This window comes from Pleurodeles waltl, chromosome 5 (genome assembly GCF_031143425.1).
Source record: "Pleurodeles waltl isolate 20211129_DDA chromosome 5, aPleWal1.hap1.20221129, whole genome shotgun sequence".
NCBI classification, from domain to species: Eukaryota; Metazoa; Chordata; class Amphibia; order Caudata; family Salamandridae; genus Pleurodeles; species Pleurodeles waltl.
Window position 1 is genome coordinate 29925812 of NC_090444.1, and position 24603 is coordinate 29950414.

A 24603-nucleotide genomic window follows, 5' to 3' on the forward strand; every position below is an offset into this window, starting at 1 on the left:
TCCCTCCCTCTACAGTGGATTCTACTTCTGAGGAAGAAGAATTCCCTCCCTGTGCAGAACCTACACCAGAGGAGCTTGAAGGAGACACTGCTGAGCTTTTGGGTGAAGGGGGGCCTGCCAGGGAGGAGCTGAGGGTGGCACAGCAAACCTGTCCCACATTAGAGGGTCTAAGACAGCAAGCTGTCAAACAGGCTAATGGGGATGTTAGTGACTCTCACAGAGTTTACTGGGAGGACAATCTCTTGTATACTGAGGCAAGGGATCCTAAACCTGGAGCTGCTAGGAGATTAGTGATCCCTCAGGAGTACAGAAAGTTCCTCCTAACTCTTGCTCACGACATTCCCCTAGCAGGACATCTGGGACAAATGAAAACTTGGGACAGACTTGTTCCCTTGTTTCATTGGCCTAGGATGTCTGAGGACACAAAGGAATTTTGTAAGTCCTGTGAAACCTGTCAAGCCAGTGGCAAGACAGGTGGCACCCCAAAGGCACCCCTTATTCCACTGCCTGTGGTTGGGGTTCCCTTTGAAAGGGTAGGGGTTGACATAGTTGGCCCCCTTGACCCTCCTACTGCTTCAGGCAATAGGTTTATCTTGGTGGTAGTGGACCATGCCACAAGATATCCTGAAGCAATTCCTTTAAGGACCACTACAACAACTGCAGTGGCAAAGGCCCTCTTGGGAATATTTTCCAGGGTGGGCTTCCCAAAGGAAGTAGCATCAGACAGGGGAAGCAATTTCATGTCTGCATACTTAAAAGCCATGTGGAAGGAGTGTGGTGTGACTTATAAGTTCACTACACCCTATCATCCACAAACCAATGGACTGGTGGAGAGATTTAATAAAACTCTCAAAGGCATGATTACGGGTCTCCCTGAAAAACTCCGCAGGAGATGGGATATCCTTCTACCATGCCTCCTTTTTGCCTACAGGGAGGTACCCCAGAAAGGAGTGGGCTTCAGCCCCTTTGAATTTCTTTTTGGACACCCTGTTAGGGGTCCACTCACACTTGTCAAGGAGGGTTGGGAACAACCTTTAAAAGCTCCAAAACAAGATATTGTGGACTATGGGCCATATTTATACTTTTTGACGCAAAACTGCGCCATTGCAGTTTTGCGCCAAAAAAATTAGCGCCGGCTAACGCCATTCTGAAGCGCCATGCGGGCACCGTATTTATTGAATGACGTTAGCCGGCGTTAGCCGCCGGCGCTGTCTGGTGTGCGTTAAAAAAAACGACGTACACCAGGCAGCGCCGGCGTAGGGGGAAAATGGAGTATGGGCGTCCACAAATGGTGCAAGTCAGGCTGAGGCAAAAAAATCGCCTCAACCCGATTTGCGCCAGTTTTTTACGACTCCCAACCCCCATTGAAATGACACCTGTCTTAGCAAAGACAGGAGTCATGCCCCCTTGCCCAATGGCCATGCCCAGGGGACTTCTGTCCCCTGGGCATGGTCATTGGGCATAGTGGCATGTAGAGGGGCACAAATCAGGCCCCCCTATGCCACAAATTTTTTTCTCCAAAAAATACTTACCTGAACTTACCTTAATGTCCCTGGGGTGGGTCCCTCCATCCTTGGGTGTCCTCCTGGGATGGGCAAGGGTGGCAGGGGGTGTCCCTGGGGGCAGGGGAGGGCACCTCTGGGCTCATTCTGAGCCCACAGGTCCCTTAACGCCTGCCCTGACCCAGGCGCTAAAATCCGGCGCTAATGCGGGTTTTTTAGACCCGCCCACTCCCGGGCGTCATTTTTGCCCGGGAGTATAAATACGACGCATATGCATCGGAGTAATTTTTTAAGACCGGAACGCCTACCTTGCATATCATTAACGCAAGGCAGGTGTTCACGCAAAAAAATGACGCTAACTCCATGAACTTTGGCGCTAGACGCGTCTAACGCCAAAGTATAAATATGGAGTTAGTTTTGCGTCGAATTTGCGTCGAAAAAAATGACGCAAATTCGGCGCAAACGGAGTTTAAATATGCCCCTTTGTACTTGGCCTCAGATCAAGGATGGCTGAGTATATGAAAAAGGCCAGTAAAAACCTTCAGGACAGCCAAGAGCTCCAGAAGCAATGGCATGATCAGAAGGCTGTTTTGGTTCAGTACAAACCAGGGCAGAAAGTGTGGGTCTTGGAGCCTGTGGCCCCAAGAGCACTCCAAGATAAATGGAGTGGACCCCACACAATTGTTGAGAAAAAGGGTGAAGTCACCTATTTAGTTGACTTAGGCACTGCCAGGAGTCCCCTTAGGGTGCTCCATGTCAATCGCCTGAAACCCTACTATGACAGGGCTGATCTCACCCTGCTCATGGCAACTTATGTGGGACAGGAAGAAGACAGTGATCCTCTACCTGATCTCTTCTCTTCCACAGAACAAGATGCTCTTGTGGAAGGGGTAGTTTTGGCTGATTGTCTTACTGCTGAGCAGAAAGACCATTGCATAAATCTCCTAGATCAATTCTCTGAACTCTTCTCTACTGTGCCAGGTACCACTTCTTGGTGCGAGCACACTGTAGATACTGGAGACAGCTTGCCTGTCAAAAGTAAGATCTATAGGCAGCCTGACCATGTCAGGGACTGCATAAAGCAAGAGGTGCAGAAAATGTTAGATCTAGGAGTGGTTGAGCACTCTGAAAGTCCATGGGCTTCTCCTGTGGTACTTGTACCAAAACCCCATTCCAAAGATGGAAAGAAGGAAATGCGGTTTTGTGTAGACTATAGAGGTCTCAACCTAGTAACCAAAACTGATGCTCACCCTATACCCAGGGCAGATGAGCTCATAGATACACTGGCATCTGCCAAGTATCTAAGCACTTTTGATTTGACTGCAGGGTATTGGCAGATCAAATTATCAGAAGATGCTAAACCTAAAACAGCATTTTCAACCATTGGAGGACATTACCAGTTCACTGTAATGCCCTGTGGATTGAAAAATGCACCTGCCACTTTTCAGAGGTTGGTGAACACAGTCCTGCAAGGGCAGGAAGCTTTCAGTGCAGCATATTTGGACGATATAGCTGTCTTTAGCTCCAGCTGGGATGATCACCTGGTCCACCTATGTAAAGTTTTGGAGGCCCTGCAAAAGGCAGGCCTCACTATCAAGGCTTCAAAGTGCCAGATAGGGCAGGGTAAGGTGGTTTATCTGGGACACCTTGTTGCTGGGGAACAGATTGCACCACTTCAGGGGAAAATCCAAACAATTATTGATTGGGTTCCCCCTACTACTCAGACTCAGGTGAGAGCCTTCCTAGGCCTCACTGGGTATTACAGGAGGTTCATTAAGAACTATGGCTCCATTGCAGCCCCTCTTAATGACCTCTCATCCAAGAAAATGCCTAAAACGGTATTATGGACAGCAAACTGTCAAAAAGCTTTTGAGGAGCTGAAGCAGGCCATGTGCTCTGCACCTGTCCTGAAAAGCACTTGTTACTCTAAAAAATTATGGGGGTTATTCTAACTTTGGAGGAGTGTTAATCCGTCCCAAAAGTGACGGTAAAGTGACGGATATACCACCAGCTGTATTACGAGTTCCATAGGATAAAATGGACTCGTAATACGCCTGGTGGTAAATCCGTCACTTTTCCGTCACTTTTGGGACGGATTAACACCTCCTCCAAAGTTAGAATAACCCCCAATATGTCCAAACTGATGCATCTGAATTAGGAGTAGGGGCAGTCCTATCACAACTTAATTCTGAGGGCCAGGATCATCCTGTTGCTTTTATTAGTAGGAGGTTGACCCCTAGAGAAAAGCGTTGGTCTGCCATTGAGAGGGAGGCCTTTGCTGTGGTCTGGGCACTGAAGAAGTTGAGGCCATACCTGTTTGGCACTCACTTCATTGTTCAGACAGACCACAAACCTCTACTTTGGCTAAAACAAATGAAAGGTGAAAATCCTAAATTGTTGAGGTGGTCCATATCCCTACAGGGAATGGACTATACAGTGGAACATAAACCTGGGAGTAGCCACTCCAATGCAGATGGACTCTCCAGATATTTCCACTTAGACAATGAAGACTCATCAGGTCATGGCTAGACTTATTGTCCTTCGTTTAGGGGGGGGGGTTGTGTAGGAAAGTACCATCTTGCCTGGCATGTTACCCCCATTTTTCACTGTATATATGTTGTTTTAGTTGTATGTGTCACTGGGACCCTGTTCTCCAGGGCCCCAGTGCTCATAAGTGTGCCTGAATGTGTTACCTGTGTAGTGACTAACTGTCTCACTGAGGCTCTGCTAATCAGAACCTCAGTTGTTATGCTCTCTCATTCTTTCAAATTGTCACTGACAGGCTAGTGACCAATTTTACCAATTTACATTGGCTTACTGGAACACCCTTATAATTCCCTAGTATATGGTACATAGGTACCCAGGGTATTGGGGTTCCAGGAGATCCCTATGGGCTGCAGCATTTCTTTTGCCACCCATAGGGAGCACTGACAATTCTTACACAGGCCTGCCACTGCAGCCTGAGTGAAATAACGTCCACGTTATTTCACAGCCATTTTACACTGCACTTAAGTAACTTATAAGTCACCTATATGTCTAACCTTTACCTGGTAAAGGTTAGGTGCAAAGTTACTTAGTGTGAGGGCACCCTGGCACTAGCCAAGGTGCCCCCACATTGTTCAGGGCCAATTCCCCGGACTTTGTGAGTGCAAGGACACCATTACACGGGTGCACTACATATAGGTCATTACCTATATGTAGCTTCACAATGGTAACTCCGAATATGGCCATGTAACATGTCTATGACCATGGAATTGCCCCCTCTATGCCATCCTGGCATAGTTGGCACAATCCCATGATCCCAGTGGTCTGTAGCACAGACCCTGGTACTGCCAAACTGCCCTTCCTGGGGTTTCACTGCAGCTGCTGCCAACCCCTCAGACAGGCATCTGCCCTACTGGGGTCCAGCCAGGCCTGGCCCAGGATGGCAGAACAAAGGACTTCCTCTGAGAGAGGGTGTTACACCCTCTCCCTTTGGAAAATTGTGTGAAGGCAGGGGAGGAGCAGCCTCCCCCAGCCTCTGGAAATGCTTTCTTGGGCACAGATGTGCCCAATTCTGCATAAGCCAGTCTACACCGGTTCAGGGGACCCCTTAGCCCTGCTCTGGCGCGAAACTGGACAAAGGAAAGGGGAGTGACCACTCCCCTGACCTGCACCTCCCCTGGGAGGTGTCCAGAGCTCCTCCAGTGTGCTCCAGACCTCTGCCATTTTGGAAACAGAGGTGCTGCTGGCACACTGGACTGCTCTGAGTGGCCAGGGCCAGCAAGTGACGTCAGAGACTCCTTCTGATAAGCTCCTACCTGTGTTGCTAGCCTATCCTCCTTCCTAGGTAGCCAAACTTCCTTTTCTGGCTATTTAGGGTCTCTGCTTTGGGGAATTCTTTAGATAACGAATGCAAGAGCTCATCAGAGTTCCTCTGCATCTCCCTCTTCACCTTCTGCCAAGGAATCGACCGATGACTGCTCTGGACGCCTGCAAAACCGCAACAAAGTAGCAAAGACGACTACTGCAACCTTGTATCGCTGACCCAGCCGCCTTCTCAACTGCTTTCCTCGTGGTGCATGCTGTGGGGGTAGTCTGCCTCCTCTCTGCACTAGAAGCTCCGAAGAAATCTCCCGTGGGTCGACGGAATCTTCCTCCTGCAACTGCAGGCACCAAAAGACTGCATCACTGGTCCTCTGGGTCCCCTCTCAGCACGATGAGCGTGGTCCCTGGAACTCAGCAACTCTGTCCAAGTGACTTCCACAGTCCAGTGACTCTTCAATCCAAGTTTGGTGGAGGTAAGTCCTTGCCTCCCCACGCTAGACTGCATTGCTGGGTACAACATGCACAAGCAGGAAAACAGTCGAGAAGGCGGCAGGATCAGCGTTCAAGAGTTGCAGTAGTCGTCTTTGCTACTATGTTGCAGGTTTGCAGGCTTCCAGCGCGGTCAGCGGTCGTTTCCTTATCAGAAGGTGAAGAGAGAGATGCAGAGGAACTCGGATGAGCTCTTGCATTCGTTATCTAAAGTTTCCCCAGAGACAGAGACCCTAAATAGCCAGAAAAGAGGGTTTGGCCACCTAGGAGAGAGGATAGGCTAGCAACACCTGAAGGAGCCTATCAGAAGGAGTCTCTGACGTCACCTGGTGGCACTGGCCACTCAGAGCAGTCCAGTGTGCCAGCAGCACCTCTGTTTCCAAGATGGCAGAGGTCTGGAGCACACTGGAGGAGCTCTGGACACCTCCCAGGGGAGGTGCAGGTCAGGGGAGTGGTCACTCCCCTTTCCTTTGTCCAGTTTCACGCCAGAGCAGGGCTAAAGGGTCCCTGAACCGGTGTAGACTGGCTTATGCAGAATTGGGCACATCTGTGCCCAAGAAAGCATTTCCAGAGGCTGGGGGAGGCTACTCCTCCCCTGCCTTCACACCATTTTCCAAAGGGAGAGGGTGTCACACCCTCTCTCAGAGGAAGTTCTTTGTTCTGCCATCCTGGGCCAGGCCTGGCTGGACCCCAGGAGGGCAGCTGCCTGTCTGAGGGGTTGGCAGCAGCAGCAGCTGCAGTGAAACCCCAGGAAGGGTAGTTTGGCAGTACCAGGGTCTGTGCTACAGACCACTGGGATCATGGGATTGTGCCAACTATGCCAGGATGGCATAGAGGGGGCAATTCCATGATCATAGACATGTTACATGGCCATATTCGGAGTTACCATTGTGAAGCTACATATAGGTAGTGACCTATATGTAGTGCACGCGTGTAATGGTGTCCCCGCACTCACAAAGTTCAGGGAATTGGCTCTGAACAATGTGGGGGCACCTTGGCTAGTGCCAGGGTGCCCTCACACTAAGTAACTTTGCACCTAACCTTTACCAGGTAAAGGTTAGACATATAGGTGACTTATAAGTTACTTAAGTGCAGTGAAAAATGGCTGTGAAATAACGTGGACGTTATTTCACTCAGGCTGCAGTGGCAGGCCTGTGTAAGAATTGTCAGAGCTCCCTATGGGTGGCAAAAGAAATGCTGCAGCCCATAGGGATCTCCTGGAACCCCAATACCCTGGGTACCTCAGTACCATATACTAGGGAATTATAAGGGTGTTCCAGTAAGCCAATGTAAATTGGTAAAAATGGTCACTAGCCTGTTAGTGACAATTTGGAAAGAAATGAGAGAGCATAACCACTGAGGTTCTGATTAGCAGAGCCTCAGTGAGACAGTTAGTCACTACACAGGTAACACATTCAGGCACACTTATGAGCACTGGGGCCCTGGGTTACCAGGGTCCCAGTGACACATACAACTAAAAAAACATATATACAGTGAAAAATGGGGGTAACATGCCAGGCAAGATGGTACTTTCCTACACAACCCCCCCCCCAAACGAAGGACAATAAGACTAGCCATGACCTGATGAGTCTTCATTGTCTAAGTGGAAATATCTGGAGAGTCCATCTGCATTGGAGTGGCTACTCCCAGGTCTATGTTCCACTGTATAGTCCATTCCCTGTAGGGATATGGACCACCTCAACAATTTAGGATTTTCACCTTTCATTTGTTTTAGCCAAAGTAAAGGTTTGTGGTCTGTCTGAACAATGAAGTGAGTGCCAAACAGGTATGGCCTCAACTTCTTCAGAGCCCAGACCACAGCAAAGGCCTCCCTCTCAATGGCAGACCAACGCTTTTCTCTAGGGGTCAACCTTCTACTAATAAAAGCAACAGGTTGATCCTGGCCCTCAGAATTAAGTTGTGATAGGACTGCCCCTACTCCTAATTCAGATGCATCAGTTTGGACATAGAATTTTTTAGAGTAACAAGGGCTTTTCAGGACAGGTGCAGAGCACTTGGCCTGCTTCAGCTCCTCAAAAGCTTTCTGACAGTTTGCTGTCCATAATACCTTTTTAGGCATTTTCTTGGATGTGAGGTCATTAAGAGGGGCTGCAATGGAGCCATAGTTCTTAATGAACCTCCTGTAATACCCAGTGAGGCCTAGGAAGGCTCTCACCTGAGTCTGAGTGGTAAGGGGAACCCAATCAATAATAGTTTGGATTTTCCCCTGAAGTGGTGCAATCTGTTCCCCACCAACAAGGTGTCCCAGATAAACCACCTTACCCTGCCCTATCTGGCACTTTGAAGCCTTGATAGTGAGGCCTGCTTTTTGCAGGGCCTCCAAAACTTTCCATAGGTGGACCAGGTGATCATCCCAGCTGGAGCTAAAGACAGCTATATCGTCCAAATATGCTGCACTGAAAGCTTCCAGCCCTTGCAGGACTGTGTTCACCAACCTCTGAAAAGTGGCAGGTGCATTTTTCAATCCAAAAGGCATTACAGTAAACTGGTAATGGCCTCCAATGGTTGAAAATGCAGTTTTAGGTTTAGCATCTTCTGACAATTTGATCTGCCAATACCCTGCAGTCAAATCAAAAGTGCTTAGATACTTGGCAGATGCCAGTGTATCTATAAGCTCATCTGCCCTGGGTATAGGGTGAGCATCAGTTTTGGTTACCAAGTTGAGACCTCTATAGTCTACACAAAACCGCATTTCCTTTTTTCCATCTTTAGAATTGGGTTTTGGTACCAGTACCACAGGAGAAGCCCATGGACTGTCAGAGTGCTCAACCACTCCTAGTTCCAACATTTTCTGAACTTCTTGCTTTATGCAGTCCCTGACATGGTCAGGCTGCCTATAGATCTTACTTTTGACAGGTAAACTGTCTCCAGTATCTATAGTATGCTCACACCAAGAAGTGGTGCCTGGCACAGTAGAGAAGAGTTCTGAAAATTGTCCTAGGAGATTTATGCAATTATCTTTCTGCTCAGCAGTAAGACAATCAGCCAAAACTACACCTTCCACAAGAGCATCTTGATCTGTGGAAGAGAAGAGATCAGGTAGAGGATCACTATCTTCTTCCTGTCCCTCATCAGTTGCCATGAGCAGGGTGAGATCAGCCCTGTCATAGTAGGGTTTCAGGCGGTTGACATGGAGCACCCTAAGGGGACTCCTGGCAGTGCCTAAGTCAACTAAATAGGTGACTTCTCCCTTCTTTTCAACAATTGTGTTGGGACCACTCCATTTATCTTGGAGTGCTCTTGGGGCCACAGGCTCCAAGACCCACACTTTCTGCCCTGGTTGGTACTGAACCTAAACAGCCTTCTGATCATGCCATTGCTTCTGGAGCTCTTGGCTGGCCTGAAGGTTTTTACTGGCCTTTTTCATGTACTCAGCCATCCTTGATCTGAGGCCAAGTACATAATCCACAATATCCTGCTTAGGAGCTTTTAAAGGTTGTTCCCAACCCTCCTTTACAAGTGTGAGTGGACCCCTAACAGGGTGTCCAAAAAGAAGTTCAAAGGGGCTGAAGCCCACTCCTTTCTGGGGTACCTCCCTGTAGGCAAAAAGGAGGCATGGTAGAAGGATATCCCATCTCCTGCGGAGTTTTTCAGGGAGACCCATAATCATGCCTTTGAGAGTTTTATTAAATCTCTCCACCAGTCCATTTGTTTGTGGATGATAGGGTGTTGTGAACTTGTACGTTACACCACACTCCTTCCACATGGCCTTTAAGTATGCAGACATGAAATTGCTTCCCCTGTCTGATACTACTTCCTTTGGGAAGCCCACCCTGGAAAATATTCCCAGGAGGGCCTTTGCCACTGCAGGAGCTGTAGTGGTCCTTAAAGGAATTGCTTCAGGATATCTTGTGGCATGGTCCACTACCACTAAGATAAACCTATTGCCTGAAGCAGTAGGAGGGTCAAGGGGGCCAACTATGTCAACCCCTACCCTTTCAAAGGGAACCCCAACCACAGGCAGTGGGATAAGGGGTGCCTTTGGGGTGCCACCTGTCTTGCCACTGGCTTGACAGGTTTCACAGGACTTACAAAATTCCTTTGTGTCCTCAGACATCCTAGGCCAATGAAACAGGGCAACAAGCCTGTCCCAAGTTTTCATTTGTCCTAGGTGCCCAGCTAAGGGAATGTCATGTGCCAGTGTTAGGAGGAACTTTCTGTACTCCTGAGGAATCACTAATCTCCAGGCAGCTCCAGGTTTAGGATCCCTATGTTCAGTGTACAAGAGGTTGTCCTCCCAGTAAACTCTGTGAGAGTCACTGACATCCCCATTAGCCTGTTTGACAGCTTGCTGTCTGAGACCCTCTAATGTGGGACAGGTTTGCTGTGCCACACTCAGCTCCTCTCTGGCAGGCCCCCCTTCACCCAAAAGCTCAGCAGTGTCTGCTTCCAGCTCCTCTGGTGTAGGTTCTGCACAGGGAGGGAATTCTTCTTCCTCAGAAGTTGAATCCACTGTAGAGGGAGGGATAGTAGGAAGTGGTTTGCTTCTACTAGCCCTAGCTTTAGGGAGCACTTGGTCCATTGTTCCAGGATCCAAGCTTCCCTGTCCTTATTGCTTTTTGGCCTGAGCTCTTGTCAAAGCAAAAATATGCCCTGGGATGCCCAGCATTGCTGCATGGGCCTCCAACTCCACATCTGACCAAGCTGATGTCTCCAAATCATTCCCTAATAGACAGTCTACAGGTAAATCTGAAGCTAGCACAACTTTCTTTGGACCAGTTACCCCCCCCCAGTTGAGATTTACAACAGCCATGGGGTGGCTTTGTGTTATGTTGTGAGCATCGGTTACTTGGTACTGGTGTCCAAGTATGTGTTGTTCAGGGTGCACCAGTTTCTCAATCACCATTGTGACACTGGCACCTGTGTCCCTGTAGGCCTGGACCTCAACACCATTTATTAGGGTTAGTTGCTTGTACTTCTCCAAGTTATGGGGGCAAGCAACCAAAGTGGCTAAATCAATAGCCCCTTCAGAGACTAAAGTAGCCTCTGTGGTCTCCCTAATCAGACCAACCCCAACTAAATTACCAAAAGTGAGCCCAGCTACTCCCTTAGATTGGCTATTAGTAGGTTTGCTCCCACCACCACTGCTATTAGTAGGGACACTAGGTGTAGCAGTAGGGGTTGTAGTGGTCGGAGCTGTGGTGCCTTTCTTTGGACAACTGGGATCTGTTGTCCAATGGCCTTTTATTTTACATGAATAGCACCATGGTTTCTTTTCCTTGTTCTGATTAAAGGAGGATTTGGACCCACCACCCCCACCAGAGTGTTTTTGTGGGCCTGATGAAGACTCATTTTTAGATTTGTCCCCACCCTTGTCAGAAGACTTACCATCCTTCTTTTTGTTGCCATCTTTGTCACCCCCTGTATGAACTTTTCTGTTCACTCTTGTTCTGACCCATTTGTCTGCCTTCTTTCCCAATTCTTGGGGAGAGGTCAGATCAGAGTCCACCAAGTACTGGTGCAACAAATCAGACACACAATTATTAAGAATATGCTCTCTCAGGATCAAGTTATACAGGCTGTCATAATCAGTAACTTTAATTGCCATGTAACCACCCCTCCAAGGCCTTCACTGAATGGTCAATAAAATCAACCCAGTCTTGTGAAGACTCCTTTTTGGTCTCTCTGAACTTTATCCTGTACTGTTCAGTGGTTAAGCCATAACCATCCAGGAGTGCATTTTTAAGAACTTGGAAATTATTAGCATCATTTTCTTTTACAGTAAGGAGCCTATCCCTACCTTTTCCACTAAATGATAGCCATAGGATAGCAGCCCACTGCTTTTGAGGGACATCCTGTACAACACAGGCCCTCTCAAGTGCAGCAAACCACTTGTTAATGTCATCCCCCTCCTTATAAGGGGGAACTATCTTGTGCAGATTCCTGGAATCATGCTCTTTTGCAGGATGACTATGGGGAATACTGCTGCTGCCACCATGGGTTTCTAAACCCAGTTTCTGTCTCTCCTTCTCTACTTCTAAAGTCTGTCTATCCAAATCCAGCTGTTGCTTTTTAAGCTTCAGTCTGGTTTGTTCCACCCTCAACGTATTGAGTTCCCTCTCTAACATTCTGTCATCAGGGTTGGTGGGAGGGACATTTCTAGAAACAGAGCTATGATGGGAATGAACAGAAGGAGACCTGTCCCTTACAGAAGGCACCCTAACAGCTTGGTTTACAGAAACATTACTACCAGTATGGTGAGAATAAATGCTTTTGCTATGATGTGAGACAACACTATTTATTTGGTGTGGCTCATCATCATTACCATCTATGCTAGATTGTCTAGTAATGGGCAGGCTAGGAAGTTTCTTTCCTGAATCTTTTCCTGGGGGAGTCCCTGAATCAGATTGAGAACTATTAGGTACTTTTTCAACAGATGGGGCACCTATGGCCTTATCCTGTTCTCTAAGCATGTTAAGTAACAGTTCCAAGGAAGGATTCTTCCCTACACTCAAACCTCTCTCTATACAGAGACTCCTTGCTCTTTTCCAGCTAAGGTTGTCATATGCAAGTTTGGACAGATCAACACTTTGGCCTGTGCCAGACATTTTTGGAGAGAGTTAAAGTGATAGAAAAAGAGAAAAAAGTTTTCAGAACTTTTTGGAAAGACAGATAAAAACTTTTTAAACTTTTAAGAACTTTTTGAAAGTTTAGGAGTACTTTTCAGCACTTTAGAAAAGAGTGAAAAGAGGAAATGCAAAACTTTTTGGCTATGTCTATATACACTGACCTTGTTTTGTATATTTTTCTCTTATGAAAAGTACAATGACAAGAGTGGTAAGTAGTCTCAAGCACTTATCCCACCACTGCACAACCAATGTAGGAGGCTGGACTGGCTTGTGGTGAGTACCAAGGGGTACTTGCACCTTGCACCAGGCCCAGTTATCCCTTATTAGTGTATAGGGTGTCTAGCAGCTTAGGCTGATAGATAATGGTAGCTTAGCAGAGCAGCTTAGGCTGAACTAGGAGACGTGTGAAGCTACTACAGTACCACTTAGTGTCATATGCACAATATCATAAGAAAACACAATACACAGTTATACTAAAAATAAAGGTACTTTATTTTTATGACAATATGCCAAAGTATCTTAGAGTGTACCCTCAGTGAGAGGATAGGAAATATACACAAGATATATATACACAATAGCAAAAATATGCAGTATAGTCTTAGAAAACAGTGCAAACAATGTATAGTTACAATAGGATGCAATGGGGAAACATAGGGATAGGGGCAACACAAACCATATACTCCAAAAGTGGAATGCGAACCACGAATGGACCCCAAACCTATGTGACCTTGTAGAGGGTCGCTGGGACTATTAGCAAATAGTGAGAGTTAGAAAAATAACCCTCCCCAAGACCCTGAAAAGTGAGTGCAAAGTGCACTAAAGTTCCCCTAAGGACAAAATAGTTGTGTTAGAGGAATAATGCAGGAAAGACACAAACCAGCAATGCGACAACTGTGGATTTCCAATCTAGGGTACCTGTGGAACAAGGGGACCAAGTCCAAAAGTCACAAGCAAGTCGGAGATGGGCAGATGCCCAGGAAATGCCAGCTGCGGGTGCAAAGAAGTTTCGACTGGACAGAAGAAGCTGAGGTTTCTGCAGAAAGGAAAAGGACTAGAGACTTCCCCTTTGGTGGACGGTTCCCTCTCGCCTTGGAGAGTCGTGCAGAAGTGTATTCCCGCCAAAAGGACGCCAACAAGCCTTGCTAGGCGCAAATCGTGCGTTTGGTGTTTTTGGACGCTGCTGGGGCCCAGGAGGTACCAGGAGGTCGCAAATTGGACCTGAAGAGAGAAGGGACGTGGAGCAAGACAAAGAGCCCTCACTGAAGCAGGTAGCGCCTGGAGAAGTGCCAGAAACAGGCACTACGAGGATGCGTGAAACGGTGCTCGCCGAAGTTGCACAAAGGAGTCCCACGTCGGCGGAGACCAACTTAGAAAGTCGTGCAATGCAGGTTAGAGTGCCGTGGACCCAGGCTTGGCTGTGCACAAAGGATTTCCGCCGGAAGTGCACAGGGGCTGGAGTAGCTGCAAAGTCGCGGTTCCCAGCAATGCAGCCCAGCGAGGTAAGGCAAGGACTTACCTCCACCAAACTTGGGCTGAAGAGTCACTGGACTGTGGGGGTCACTTGGACAGAGTCGCTGGATTCGAGGGACCTCGCTCGTCGTGCTGAGAGGAGACCCAAGGGACCGGTAATGCAGCTTTTTGGTTCCTGCGGTTGCAGGGGGAAGATTCCGTCGACCCACGGGAGATTTCTTCGGAGCTTCTGGTGCAGAGAGGAGGCAGGCTACCCCCACAGCATGCACAAGCAGGAAAACAGTCGAGAAGGCGGCAGGATCAGCGTTACAGAGTTGCAGTAGTCGTCTTTGCTACTATGTTGCAAGTTTGCAGGCTTCCAGCGCGGTCAGCGGTCGTTTCCTTATCAGAAGGTGAAGAGAGAGATGCAGAGGAACTCGGATGAGCTCTTGCATTCGTTATCTAAAGTTTCCCCAGAGACAGAGACCCTAAATAGCCAGAAAAGAGGGTTTGGTCACCTAGGAGAGAGGATAGGCTAGCAACACCTGAAGGAGCCTATCAGAAGGAGTCTCTGACGTCACCTGGTGGCACTGGCCACTCAGAGCAGTCCAGTGTGCCAGCAGCACCTCTGTTTCCAAGATGGCAGAGGTCTGGAGCACACTGGAGGAGCTCTGGACACCTCCCAGGGGAGGTGCAGGTCAGGGGAGTGGTCACTCCCCTTTCCTTTGTCCAGTTTCGCGCCAGAGCAGGGCTAAGGGGTCCCTGAACCGGTGTAGACTGGCTTATGCAGAATTGGGCACATCTGTGCCCAAGAAAGCATTTCCAGAGGCTGGGGGAGGCTACTCCTCCCCTGCCTTCACACCATTTTCCAAAGGGAGAGGGTGTCACACCCTCTCTCAGAGGAAGTTCTTTGTTCTGCCATCCTGGGCCAGGCCTGGCTGGACCCCAGGAGGGCAGCAGCAGCTGCAGTGAAACCCCAGGAAGGGTAGTTTGGCAGTACCAGGGTCTGTGCTACAGACCACTGGGATCATGGGATTGTGCCAACTATGCCAGGATGGCATAGAGGGGGCAATTCCATGATCATAGACATGTTACATGGCCATATTCGGAGTTACCATTGTGAAGCTACATATAGGTAGTGACCTGTATGTAGTGCACGCGTGTAATGGTGTCCCCGCACTCACAAAGTTCAGGGAATTGGCTCTGAACAATGTGGGGGCACCTTGGCTAGTGCCAGGGTGCCCTCACACTAAGTAACTTTGCACCTAACCTTTACCAGGTAAAGGTTAGACATATAGGTGACTTATAAGTTACTTAAGTGCAGTGAAAAATGGCTGTGAAATAACGTGGACGTTATTTCACTCAGGCTGCAGTGGCAGGCCTGTGTAAGAATTGTCAGAGCTCCCTATGGGTGGCAAAAGAAATGCTGCAGCCCATAGGGATCTCCTGGAACCCCAATACCCTGGGTACCTCAGTACCATATACTAGGGAATTATAAGGGTGTTCCAGTAAGCCAATGTAAATTGGTAAAAATGGTCACTAGCCTGTTAGTGACAATTTGGAAAGAAATGAGAGAGCATAACCACTGAGGTTCTGATTAGCAGAGCCTCAGTGAGACAGTTAGTCACTACACAGGTAACACATTCAGGCACACTTATGAGCACTGGGGCCCTGGGTTACCAGGGTCCCAGTGACACATACAACTAAAACAACATATATACAGTGAAAAATGGGGGTAACATGCCAGGCAAGATGGTACTTTCCTACAGGCACCCCTAGACCAAAATTCTAGATTTGAAAAGGATTCCACAAAGACAAGAAGACCAGCACCAGAGAAACCGCCAGGATGAGAACTGAGGACCTGCTGCACCAGAAGAGGCGCCAAGACCCTTGCTTGCTGCACCAGAGTCCCGACAATCATGACAGTGGAGGAGCTGAACAGTGGACCGACCCCAAGAAACCCAGGGGACCTCCAGGCTTCAAGGACCACCCCAGATCTCCTTCCTGAGTGGAGGCACCACTCAAGAAAAGCAAGTAAACTGCAAAAGATCAAGAAACCAGTGAGGGACACTTCACTGAATCGGCAATATCTCCGCAATCCGAAGTCACAGCTGGACCCAACGACACACAGATGACAGTCTGGAGGTGCCCCCCAACTGTACCTAGTTTGGTGGCGCTGTGTCCCCCAGTGGCTGAGGTAGAGCAATGCCCTGGGTCCTGGTCAGCTGACATCAGACCAGCAGAAAAACAGCTCCCCCAGATCTGACAAATGAACAGGAGGAAGCCCCAGTCGAGGGACTTCGGGAACACCCTGGACCTCTGACCAGAGTACCCCCGTTGTCCTGCAAGCGACCCTCTAAGAGACTTACCTCCAGCTCCAGTGGACTTTGTTGCGCACAGCATCCAAGACCTACAAAATGCCCTGCCCCTGGCCACCCTGGGCCTTGCATCGTGTGTTCTCCTGTGTGCCCCAGGTCCCCAAATCCTTGTGACCTCGACAGGCAACGGGGACCCCCAGGCACCACTTTGAATTTGCAAACCAGCTCCTTTTCCAAGTGGCCCATCCTGGTGGCCCTGTGCCTGTGCCAAGAACTTTTCCAACTCTGCTCCCGCTGGAACCGGGAGCTGCCCAAAGCTCTCCAGCTGGCACAAGGTGCCCACCAACCATTGCGACCACCCTGCAAAAGAAAAGACTGATAACTCATCCATATGGTTTTTAATGCATTTTTAAAAGTGACCGCCTATTGATTCCAATGGTGCGTAATTATGCACTGAAAGACTAACTTTGCTAAAACTTTAAAAAGTCATAACAAGAAAAGTACTTAGCCTATTCTAAAGATTTTGGTCTTAAAAATTACCTAAAAGTCTGAAGTATTTTTATAAACTCTGGTCTCGAGTTATTCATTGAGTGTGTGTGGTGCATGATTGGATTTGTGACTACTCGACCAGCTACGTTACAAATTAGAGCATCAGATGGTCTGATTTTTACTCCTGAAAAATAACCTGTGGTTGTGCGGACCCTCTGCATAGTGTACTTGGTTTTGTAAATTACATAAAGGGCCAGCCTCCATCATGCACTCCCATGTGTGTCCAAACAGAGACTGCATGCTCCATCACTGGATAACATGTTTTGTTGCTAATATGGACCACGGTGGGTGTTCGCCTCTCCCATGTAAGTCTGCACAGAGACTGTGTACTCCTCCACTGCAAAACGTGTTTTGTTGCTAATGTGGTCCACGGTATATGTTGGCCTCTGCCATGTAAGTCCAAACACAGACTACATGCTCTTCCACTGGATAACATGTTTTGTTGTCAATGTGGTCCACAGTGGGTATTGCCCTCTCCCAAATAAGTCCACACACAGACTGCATGCTCCTCCACTGGCTTACATATTTTGTTGCTAATGTTTTCCACGGTGGATGTTGGTCTCTCTCATGTAAGTCCACACATAGAATGCATGCTCCTCCACTGGTTAACATGTTTTGTTGCTCATGTTGGCCACGGTAGATGTTGGCCTCTCCCATGTAAGTCGACAAAAGAGACTGCGTGCGTGCTCCTCCACAGGATAAAATGTTCTGTTGCTCATGTTGTCCACGGTGGGTGTTTGTCTCTCCCACGTACATCCACACACAGACTGAATGCTCCTCCACTGGATAACATGTTTTGTTGCCGATGTGGTCCACAGTGGGTGTTCGCCTCTACCATTTAAGTCCACACACAGACTGGGTGCTCCTCCACTGGATAACATGTTTTGTTGCTAAAGTGGTCAATGATGGGTATTCGCCTCTCCTAAGTAAGTCCACAAACAGACTGCGTGTTCCTCCACTGGATAACATGTTTTGTTGCCAATGTAATCCATGGTGGGATATAACCTGGAAGTGAAAGAAACACAAGGGTAGTAAGGGTGACGAGTGCCGCACTTCTAGGTAGTAACACAGTAGTTTATAACACATATATATGGAAGAGCAATGTCTGGTGCAATCAGGCCGAGTGCCCTACTACCCAGCAGGCACCAAAGCGAGTAACAGAATACCCACAGCCAAACCTAAAGAAAAATTTGCCAGAGCACACAGAATGTTGTGTCCAATAGTGTTGCAGGGATGAAAAACCCTGATGGTTTGTTGAAGGTAAGCGAAAGTCTGAGGTTGAAGAAAACGTCCAGAGTCCTGTTAGTAGAACATGCCTTTATTCGTAGGTGTTGTTGCGCTTGATAATCGTCATAGAAAAACAGCCAACACGTGTTTCGTCACACAAGTGACTTCATCAAGGCTGCAAAAGATATTGATAAAGGCAACAGTTGGTATATAAACGTGTATGGAATCAATAGTGAGCTCATGTCGAAAAGATTCCAAAACCAAAAACCAGTGACTTAGTGTGGAAGCTTGAGAAGATTGGTATTTAAGTGAACAAAACGAGCAAACACAGTGTGACCGGGACACCAATAAAAGGGAGACACCAAATAAATAAAGTGATTTAACACGTCCATGCAATGAATAAAGAGACCCAGAATGTAATCTATTGTGGTCTGATAGATAGTAAAAGTGATACGAAGTATGGTGAATATGAGACTAGGGCAGGGTTGAGAGAGACCAAGCCAATGGATGAGTGTGAACACCTAAAAGGGAGATGTGGAGTAGTACATGTTAGGTGGGTGACAAAGAGAAGAAAGGGCCCACAGTTGTTAAGAGCCATAGTTTATACCTGGGCCATCCGGCCTGAGTGATCACTGTTAAATAGCTCTGTGGGCTGAGATAGGTAATAATGACCTAGGAAGGAAAAGGAAAAAGATTAAAACGGGTATGACTAGCCCGTAGGGGAATGCGATCCGAGAATGTCCGTAAGCATGAGGTACGGAGAGAGAGGAAAATCATTATGTACATACCTTATTGGATAGTGAGGTTCAAAGTGGTAAGGCTGCCTGAACAGCAGCAGGGTGGTTAGGTAAATGAGTACGTAGGTGAAGAATGGTACGGGAGGCCCTGATAAGCCTATGAGTCAAGACCTGAGAGGTGTCAGAAAGATAAATAAAATGAAGGAGTCGGTGTGGAGGGAGCAAAGGCAAACAAAGAAAGCAATTAATAAAGAAAAAATGTTAATTATTTGAAAATATATTTCCCCCAGTGACGAATATGTCTGAAGTCTGTGTTAAGAGAACAATGGTAACGCTAGCCCTACAGGGCTGCAAAGTGCACCTGGTTGGGATAAGAAATCTAACTGGAAAAGAGAAAATGAGGCAAGTACGGTGGATTGATGCCAAATCAAACAATTGGTGCGATACGTAATGTAAAAACGAAGCGCTAATATTAAGCCTGTAAAATGCCAAAGTACTGAAAACAGGCTCGAAAAGCTCAATGTAGCAAAGGTGGAGGATCCATGCGGCAGAAAAAAAGAGGTGTTGAACCTCGGTAATAGAGCCAGGGCACAGAATGGTACTTAAAATGAGCCCGAGAAAGAGAGCGGCCAAAATTGTACGTTAGGCTAAGTCAAACGCAAGTGTAACCGGTGATATTATGCCAGTACTGGGCAAAAGGCAAGCGTACATCAAAAATTGGGCAATCAAATAATATTAGTGATGCGCGTGTAGAAACGGAATGCAAAGAGGGTTTTAAATTAAGGCTAGAGAATGGGTTAAGTCATACGCGGCAATAATGTAAAAATTAAATAAAGGCAACTGTCATGAGCTAAAACATTCAGAAGAGTCAAGTATGGAGTGGCCTAATTGGCAGAAACGGAAGAACATACCTTTGAAAGTCAGGCCGGGGAGGCGCGGTGAGCAGTAAAAGAGCGTCTGATGGTCGTTGCCGACCCGCGCTCTTATGGTGATCAGGGAGTTGGGGAGTCATGGAAATGGAGGGGGGACCCATAGTAGAGCTGAGGGGGACAGTGTGGCGGCCATGTTGGGTGTATGGAATAGTGGTCTGGAAAAAGCGGACTGCAAGAGAATTAGTGAGAGAAAGAAAAGGGAAAGCAAGCGGAAAGTATATGAGTAAAAAGAGGGGGGTGGGAGCATGAAAGTGAGGTTTAGAAAAGGGGGAAGAGAAAGGGAAAACGGAAAAGACATGTCCTAAGTTGGTGATCAGGGTGTACACCCTTACAGTAGTAGTAAGGAAAACACAAAGCACCGTGGAGTGACAAAGACGTACTGGGAGTCCAGTGAACCAAAGGCAATGGTGAGTGTGAAAGACAAGACCATGTAATGTAAAATGCCGCATACAATAAAAGATGTATATACAAATGAATTTTGTGAATGCCTCGTATTACCGAACACATGGTGCATAGTGAAGTCGAAGACGGACACGGAATATAAAAACAAGTTAAAGAATTAGCATCTATTCATAATCGGATGAGTACGTTGTATGTACACATAGATACCTTCAAATATAGTAGAGCATAGCAGGAACGTTATGTACATAATAAAGCTTTAAGCAGAAAGGTTGTCCATAAGTAGATGTGATGCAATGTGCGACGGAATGGAGGATCCCTATACAACACATATGTCTATGCAAATGAACTACGTGGATGCTCTGGTGTTAACAGACACATGGTGCAACGTAAGGCCAAGAACATGGAATATATTGACAGAGTTTCAGAATTAACATCTATTCATAACTGGATGAGTAAATTGTTAGTACATAAAGAAGGATCCAAACCTAGTAGAGCATAGTGAAAGCGTATTGCACATGACTGAGCTTGAGCATACTGGTTGTGCAAAAATAGATATAATGCAACATGCGTACAGGATGGGGTATCAGGTTGGTTATGCCAGGAAGAAGTGTAGTTCATGATCCGTGTTGAGGCCTAGCTCAACTGCGCGGAGTTTTAAGATCCATTTGGCCTCGCATTTACGCAGTTCCCTGGTTCTGTCTCCCCATCTTGGTGAATTAGAAACCTGAGTAATGCCATGGAATCTGATTTTCAGAAGATCCCCTTCCCCATGTGCAGTGTTAAAATGAACGGCAAGGGGATAGTTGATGTTAGCATTTCTAATGGCCCTAATATGCTCCTGAATACGTTCTTTTAGTGGGCGTATAAAACTTCCAATGTAGATCAGACCACATACACATATCAAACAGTAAACAGTGTATTTTGTATTGCAGTTGATGAAACACTTAATGTGGTATGTTGTCCTGGTGTTGTATGAAAATGATATGGTTTTGTTGAGGGCTAGTTGACAGGATATACAGCAGCCACATTTGTAAAAGCCAGTTGGTTTCTCTGGAATCCAACCCAAAGGGCGTGTGGGAGAGGAGAGGCAGAGAAAGCTAGGGCACAAAATGTTCCTGAGAGTCCGACCCCTGCTGTGCACAATGGTGGGGGACCCGCCTAGTGAATCTTTGAGACACGTATCCAGCATTAGCAAGTGCCAATGTTTCTTGAGAATGCGTAGTATCGTCTTGCTGGCTGGACTGTACTGAGTAATAAATGTGACCGGTCTCTGGCTGTTGGGATTTTTAGTAACAAGTTTCTTAGGGCCTCTGATTAGTAACTCATGTTGTTTCTTGTTTGAGATGCGTTTGATAGCACCCGAGATGAGTTTGTTAGAGTAACCCCTAGTTCGGAAGCGGTTGGTCAGGTTTTCGAGTTCCTGCTTAAAAACACCAGTGTCAGAGCAGTTACGTCGAATCCTGACCATTTCTCCGTATGGGATGGCCTTGATCTGTGTGAGAGGATGAGCACTCTGTGCATGCAGGATAGAGTTGCAGGCGGTGGGTTTTCTGTAAAGTCTAGACATAACCTTGTTATTGGTAGTGTACAGCAATAGGTCCAAAAATTCAATTTGAGTAGTGTCCACCTTGTGAGTAAACGTTAAGTTGAACTCATTAGCGTTGAGGTGTTCTATGAGTGTATTAAGGTCATGGATGTCACCAGTCCAAATGGCAAGAATATCATCAATGTACCTACCCCAGTAAAGAATATGCTGGGTGAGATGTGTTGGACAATTCGACCAAAGGTGTATTTTCTCAAATTGACCCATGTATAAATTGGCATACGATGGTGAGAACTTGGCTCCCATGGCTACACCCTGACACTGCCTAAACCACCTGCCATCATGCAAGAATACGTTGTTCTCTAGCACTAGTCATGTGAGTTCAAGAAGCATGTGAGTGTGTTCATATAGTGTTGCATCCCGGGTACTGAGTGTTCGTTGGAGCATTTCGATACCCCTCTCAAGGGCAATGGACGTGTAGAGTGAGCTAACGTCAAGACAACAAAAAACGCAGGTATCCGTCCATTCGATATCTTCGAGTTGACACAAGAGGTCCCTAGTGTCCTGTGTGTACGAAGGTAAGTTACGTACCAAGGGTTGGAGGAAAGAGTCAATGTACTCAGAAATGTGTTCTGTAGGAGAACCGATCCCTGAGATAATAGGTCGGCCAGGAGGAAATCCTCCTGGTTTGTGGACTTTAGGTAGGATGTATATGCAAGGGGCACATGGTGCCTCAATGAACAAAAACCTGTACTCTAAGTCAGTCAGGAGACAACGATTTTTTAAAGATGTCTGTTTGGTTTTGATCAAGTTGGTGATGACAGGCAGAGGGTTGGTTTGGACCACAGAGTAAGCCTGTGTGTCACTGAGTTGTCTATTGATTTCAGTGATGTAGTCAATTTTGTTCATAATGACAACGTTGCCTCCTTTGTCCGCCTCCCTGATAACTATATCAGTATATGTGGAGAGTTTGTGTAGTGCTTGGAGTTCATTGGAGTTTAGGTTCTTATTTGGTCTATAAGTACGGATGTTTACCTTATCCTCTAGGTTGAAAAGTTCTGTACTGATGGCCTTGTAAAAGACATCAATGTGATTGTCCGGTGGTAAAACGGGGACAAACGTGGAGCTTGGTTTGAGCCCACTGACAACTTCTAAGTTTGGTGTGATGTTAAGTTCAGTCAATAGTTCACTGAAGCTTAGTGAGGGCGAGGAAGCGTTGTCAAGGGAGAGAACCGTGTGGATGTCCTGTAGGTCCCTAATAGATTGGTTGCAAGTTGGTAATGTAGCCCGAGCAGCTTTATCAATGTCTGGTTTGCCATGAAAGAACTTTTTAAGCTGTTCACCTCCCATGTAAGTCCTCACACAGCTTGCCTGCTCTTCCACTGGATAAGATGTTTAGTTTCTAATGTAATGTAGTCCACAGTGGCTGTTTGCCTCTCCCATGTATGTCCATACACAGCCAGCATGCTCCTCCACAGGATAACATGTTTGGTTGCTAGTGTGTTGAATGGTGGCTGTTCATTTTTCCCAGGTAAGTCCACACACAGACTGCATGCTCCTCTTGTGGATAACATGTTTTGTTGCTCACATGATCTGCAGTGGGTGCTCGCTTCTCCCATGTAAGTCCACACACAGAGTGTGTGGTCCTCCACTGGATAACATGTATTGTTGCTAATGTGGTCCACGGTGGGTGTTCACCTCTCCCATGTAAGACCACACAGAAACTTCAGCTCCTCCACTGGATAACAGGTTTTGTTGCTCATGTTGTCCACAGTGGGTATTTGTCCCTCCCATGTAGGTCCACACACAGACTGTGTGCTCCTCCACTGGATAACATGTTTTGTTGCTGATGTGGTCCACAGTGGGTGTTCACCTCTCCTCTGTAAGTCTACACACAGACTGCATACTCCTCCACTGGCTAACATGTTTTGTTGCTCATGTGGCCCACTGTGGGTGTTCGTCTCTCCCATGTAAGTCCACACACACCGTGTGGTCGGCGGGGGTGTTCGACTCTCTCATGTAAGTCCACACGGAGACTGCATGCTCCTCCACTGGATACCATGTTTTGTTGTTAATGTGATCCGGTGTTTGCGTACAGCACTGTACAGGATTCAAGTAGCCACTGTCCAAACATTCTTTTTAATATGGGCACATGTGTTTGCTTCTATCCATGCCCAGATACTTTGTTTGACAGTTACGTCCCAGTGTGACTCATATAATATCTATTATTTTCCTTTTCCCCATGCTCAGTGTTGAAATGTCTCGTTAATTGTATCTTATGTGTCAGTCTCTCCTCTTCAGGTACTTTGGAAAAGCCCAATCCTGCCAAGAATCACAGCTGGAAAATTATAGCCCCTTGTCCAGGAAAGGATCACAGCCAACACAAACTGACCTTCAGATCAGCAAGTTCATGAGTGAAATAGACCGGCTGGTACCCAACATCACCTTCAGCCACAAAGACAACACCACCTGCGCAGGGAAGAGCCGGGCCTTTATTGTAAAGCCCAGAGACAGGTACTGCATCGGTGACAAGGTGACAGTCCAACTTGACATGTACGACTACTTGGGCCAAAGGAAGACCTATGGCGGTGATGCTCTAAGGGCAAGGATATACTCTCCGGGTGTAAAAGCTGCAGCTTCTGGGACAATCCAAGATTTCAACAATGGGACGTATCATGTTAATTTCATGCTCTTCTGGGAGACAAAGGTCAGGATCTCACTGCTCCTCATCCACCCCAGTGAGGGTGTTTCGGCACTGTGGAGAGCACGGAATATGGGCTATAAATATGTCACCCACAAGGGAATGTTTACAAGTGCAACCCAAAAGGTCATCACACAATGTGGCTTTGAGTTGGACAGCAAAGAGGAGGTGTGTGAGTACCTGGATGAGAGGGATGAGGAGGCATTCTACTGTGTCAAACCCACCCAGCTACCTTGTGGATCCCTCACAGAACTCGCAAGCCTGCGTACAGAGCTCACCTACCTCAGCAACCTGGAGCTCCAGCTCTTTGAGAGGTAACTGCTTCATTCATGCACATGCCTTGTGTCTTGGGATATG

General features: G+C 47.2%; 1 protein-coding gene across 2 annotated transcripts in view; it reads left to right on the forward strand.

Annotated features, from left to right (window-relative positions):
• Positions 1-24603, forward strand: part of LOC138295312 (NXPE family member 4-like) — a 557878-nt gene that overhangs the window by 150970 nt on the left and 382305 nt on the right. For both annotated transcript variants that reach the window (XM_069233530.1, XM_069233529.1), the window contains exon 4: positions 23833-24560. In XM_069233530.1, the coding sequence (XP_069089631.1) occupies positions 23833-24560 (728 nt within the window). The remainder of the gene's footprint in view (positions 1-23832; positions 24561-24603) is intronic.